General features: G+C 42.9%; 2 protein-coding genes across 3 annotated transcripts in view; one reads left to right on the forward strand and one right to left on the reverse strand.

The window, feature by feature from the left end:
* Positions 1–3,852, forward strand: part of AIM1 (absent in melanoma 1) — a 73,350-nt gene that overhangs the window by 28,796 nt on the left and 40,702 nt on the right. For both annotated transcript variants that reach the window (XM_019537830.1, XM_019537831.1), the window contains exons 5-6: positions 738–785; positions 922–1,040. In XM_019537830.1, the coding sequence (XP_019393375.1) occupies positions 738–785; positions 922–1,040 (167 nt within the window). The remainder of the gene's footprint in view (positions 1–737; positions 786–921; positions 1,041–3,852) is intronic.
* The window catches only part of RTN4IP1 (reticulon 4 interacting protein 1), a 94,334-nt gene that overhangs the window by 13,214 nt on the left and 77,268 nt on the right, over positions 1–3,852 (reverse strand). The gene's annotated exons all lie outside the window — the stretch shown is intronic.

Consider the following 3,852-nt stretch of genomic DNA (forward strand, 5'->3'; position numbering starts at 1 on the left):
CCCCAGGGTAGGGGAGAGCACCACCTCCCTTGGGAGCCCGTTCCAGACCTTGGCCACTCGAACTGTGAAGAAGTTCCTCCTAATATCCAATCTAATTGGTGTAGCTCTGATAGACGCTTTAATACACTGCAGTGTCTCATGTATCAGTGTCCCCCTGGTTCAAAATGGTGGCGGGGCACTTGAACTAAAGCTCATTCAATGAGCTTTAGTTAAAACACCGCCATCACCATTTTGAAGCATGGGGATGCTGATTCGTGAGACGCAGAGGCTAGCTGGAGTGTGATAATTACCATGCTCCAGCCAACTCTATTAATCGAGTATGCTCTGACACGCTGTAATTACAGTATATCAGAGCAGCCTCCATGCTCGTGTCCAGGTACCCTATGATTTTAGAGCACATACCTTTTAAATGCAAAACAGCTCCAGTTTTTTCAAAATGATCCTCAGATACCTGAAACTTTTGGAAAATCTAGGAAGCTGGCAAGCAAAAATTTTAGCAGCTACCAGGCCTGCCTGAGTCTTTCCAGCTTTAATGAAGCCAGAATTGAATTAGTATGTGTAACAAGACAGTGGTCACCATAAGAGAAACTTGAATTGGAACAAAGTGTACTCAACATCAGTCTACAGAAAAAGAAATGAGAAATGTAATCAAACATATTTTTTTTTTAACCTTACAAACTATACTTGCTATTGAATATATTAATATTTGTGTTTCTTTCCTCTCCTCTGCCTATCAGGCTTTTTCAGCAAATGGCCAAAATAAAATCAATCCCAGACCCGGCAAGGTAAGGTTAATATTTCCACTTCTTGTTCACTGTCTTTTTAGTTTCATTTAGCAGACTACTGTTTCCTGTTATATTAGAAACAGTGAACTATAACGTTCTCTTTTATGTTTTTGTTTTTTTAATTTTTTAAATGCAGGTGGTGATATGCAGTGAACCAAATGTTCAAGAGAATAATATTGAAGTTTTTTATGATATTTTGGATTGTAGTTCTTGGGTGCTGTCACCAGTGATTAAAGTTAAAGTTATCCGAGGATGGTAAGAGCAGGGATTTTTCTACACATTATGGTGCCCTTCCTTAGTGCGGCTAGGAATCAATGGAACAGGTTCAGTCTATAACTAATTTGTATATTTGCTCTGCAGACTGCACTGTAGGGCAGAGATATCCAAACAAGTTCAGGAATCAATCCTTATCACTGCAGAATGGAACTCTACATAAGCTAACTTACCCTGTTAAGAAGCTGAGTAGACCAGTTGTGGCTACAGGCAACCCCTACTTAGCGCTCTTAATTGATACGAATGTTAAGTGAAATGACTGTTAAGCAAAGCCAAAAGTTTTTGATGACCCAAAATGGTGGCCATGAGTGGTATAATGAAACTTGCTGAGCGCTAAGTGGAATGGGGGATCAGTTTAAAATGAGCGTTATAACGAAACAGTGCAAAGCCAAACAGCGTTAAGCTGGGGTTGCCTGTAAAATGTGTTGTGCGAATTTGGTTGTGTCTGCACTTTGCCACAGCCTGCCAGATGGACATCCTCTCAGCTGCAACTTTGTTTTCACTCATTCTGTCTGACCATGCTGTGATAGTCCATTTTTAATTGGGCCAATAGCACTTTATCATTAGATCCACCCATGATTGCCTTCTAATCTCATTTTGTATCATAAATTCTGTGTATGTTTCTCTTTATAAATCTTTGTCCCCTTCAAAAGCCAAATAATGGGCAGAAATTTAAAACTCAAGTATATTTTAAAGGTTTTCAAATTTCAAACCACTGACAGCCAAGATTCAGGGTTTTTTCCATTAACTAGATCAATATTGATGGTATTTTTGAAGTAATGAATATGAACTTTTCAGATTCTTTTTTGCCAATACCTGTAGTACTAGTCATTGCTTTATTTGCCTGAAAATTGATCCATGTGTTGGATTAAATACCTTGTATAAAAACTTCAGAATTTTTTTAGATTCCAGTCCTGCTTTTTTCATTTGAAATGCATTGTAATATTCCCTTTCATATAACGGATGCAGAAGTAATCTCATTGTTCACCCTCAGCTGCAGTGATTATCTGATACTGACTTGATGTCCTAGGGAAAATATAAACAATTTTTTGGATTACTTTTACCAAATACTTTAATAATTATCATTTTGTAATAACTTCAGGGTATGAACATTCTCTTTGGCCACAGATGGTCAAAGATACTTAGCCTTGTCCTCACACTTCATAATAAACCTTGTGTTTATGTGTGGCAGAAAGTTCATATCTCATCTCCTTTTGCTTCATCATATTTTATCATCAAATTTATTTTTCATAAGCAGTTTTGGAATTGGAACGCTCCTTATGATAGAGGTTTATTAGAATTCCAGTGTTCAATGTAGGGTTTTGTGCTAATACAAAGTGCTCTTACTGTCCAGTATTTTCAGATGAAACTGGAATTCCAACACTACATTTTGATTTTAAAGAAATCATACCCTCAATCTTAAAATATATCAAAGAGTAACATAAGACAGTATATACATCAGCAGTGTTTGACTTATTTCCTTCAGTATTTCAGTTTCACTGGGATAGAATTTCAGAATTAATGCCATTCCTTTCTTAACTCTTTCTCCTGTTCTGTCTTGGTTTTGTGTGTATACTTGTTTAAATTTAAAAGCATTTTTAATTCATATGCCTCAACTTTGCCTGGACATTATAGACTAATATAAATATTAGCATTTTAAGTGTATGTTTTTTCAAATTTTCATTTAAAAACAAATCCTATGAGATCTTTTTACCCAGGGCAGGCAATTATTTCAGGCGGAGGGCTGCTTACCCAGTTTCGGCAAGCTGTCGAGGGCCGCATAGGTAGCCCTCCCCCTTGACAGGTGCCCCACCCCCTGGTCACCATCTTGGGACCAATGTCCCAATGTCTTCGGACAAGTGTCTAAAGGCCAGCACTGGTGGGGCCCAGAGCAGAGCAGGGCTGGCAGGGCTCTGTGGAGCCAGGGTGGCCTGCACCAGCAGGGAGACGGGGGAGCTGGCTCAGCTCCATAGAGCCCCTGCCAGCTGGGACCCTCACTCCTGCCACCCTGCTCTGGGACCTGCTGGCACTGGCCCTGAGACACTGGTGCGGTGCCCATGCTCCCACACCTGCTCACTCCTAGTGCCCCCCAGCCCTATGGTACAGGTGGGGGGCAGCGTGCAGCTTTGACCCCCTACTCACTGGCAGGGGAGGAGCTGGTGCTGAGCAGGGGAAAAGCGGCCCCTCCCCCGCCCCGTGGCCAGCACTTCCTGCTGCAGCCACTCAGTCCACACGGGGCTGCCCTGAACAGACACAGGCAACACCACACAGGCTGCGAGTGGTTGCAGCATGGGGTGCCAGCCACACTCTGGGGGAGGGGCCACTTTTCTCTGCACTCTACTTTTCCCTGGGCTCCTTCCCTGCCCAGGGTCCTCCCCTGCCCTTCTTCCCCTCCTCCCCCCACCTGAGGTTCTGGTTCTGGTGCAGCTGGGGAGCCACATGGTTCCAGGCCAGAAGTCCCTGCTGGGGCTTCTGGCTGGGGGGCTGGGGCCGGGCAGGCCCTGCTGTTGCAGGACCCCACCAGGGCTTACCCTGGGTCCTGCTGGCCCTGTCTCCTGTCATTTTTTACAGGAACCAAGAGCAAATAAATATTAATTTCCTAAATTTTTTAGGGGCCTTGTGGGCTGGATCCAGCCTGTGAGCCGTATTTTGCTCACCCCTGGCCTATATTATAGTTTGGGATAAGTGAAATTGTAATGAGAAGCTGTTTATAGTATTGTGGAGGTAGGCAAGCATAAGGTTTCTATCCCTTCTATCTCTAAAATAAGATGGCTTATCGGAAGTTTTTAAGTTC

The sequence above is a fragment of the Crocodylus porosus genome, unplaced genomic scaffold (assembly GCF_001723895.1).
Source record: "Crocodylus porosus isolate Cpor-Errol unplaced genomic scaffold, CroPor_comp1, whole genome shotgun sequence".
Taxonomy (NCBI): domain Eukaryota; kingdom Metazoa; phylum Chordata; order Crocodylia; family Crocodylidae; genus Crocodylus; species Crocodylus porosus.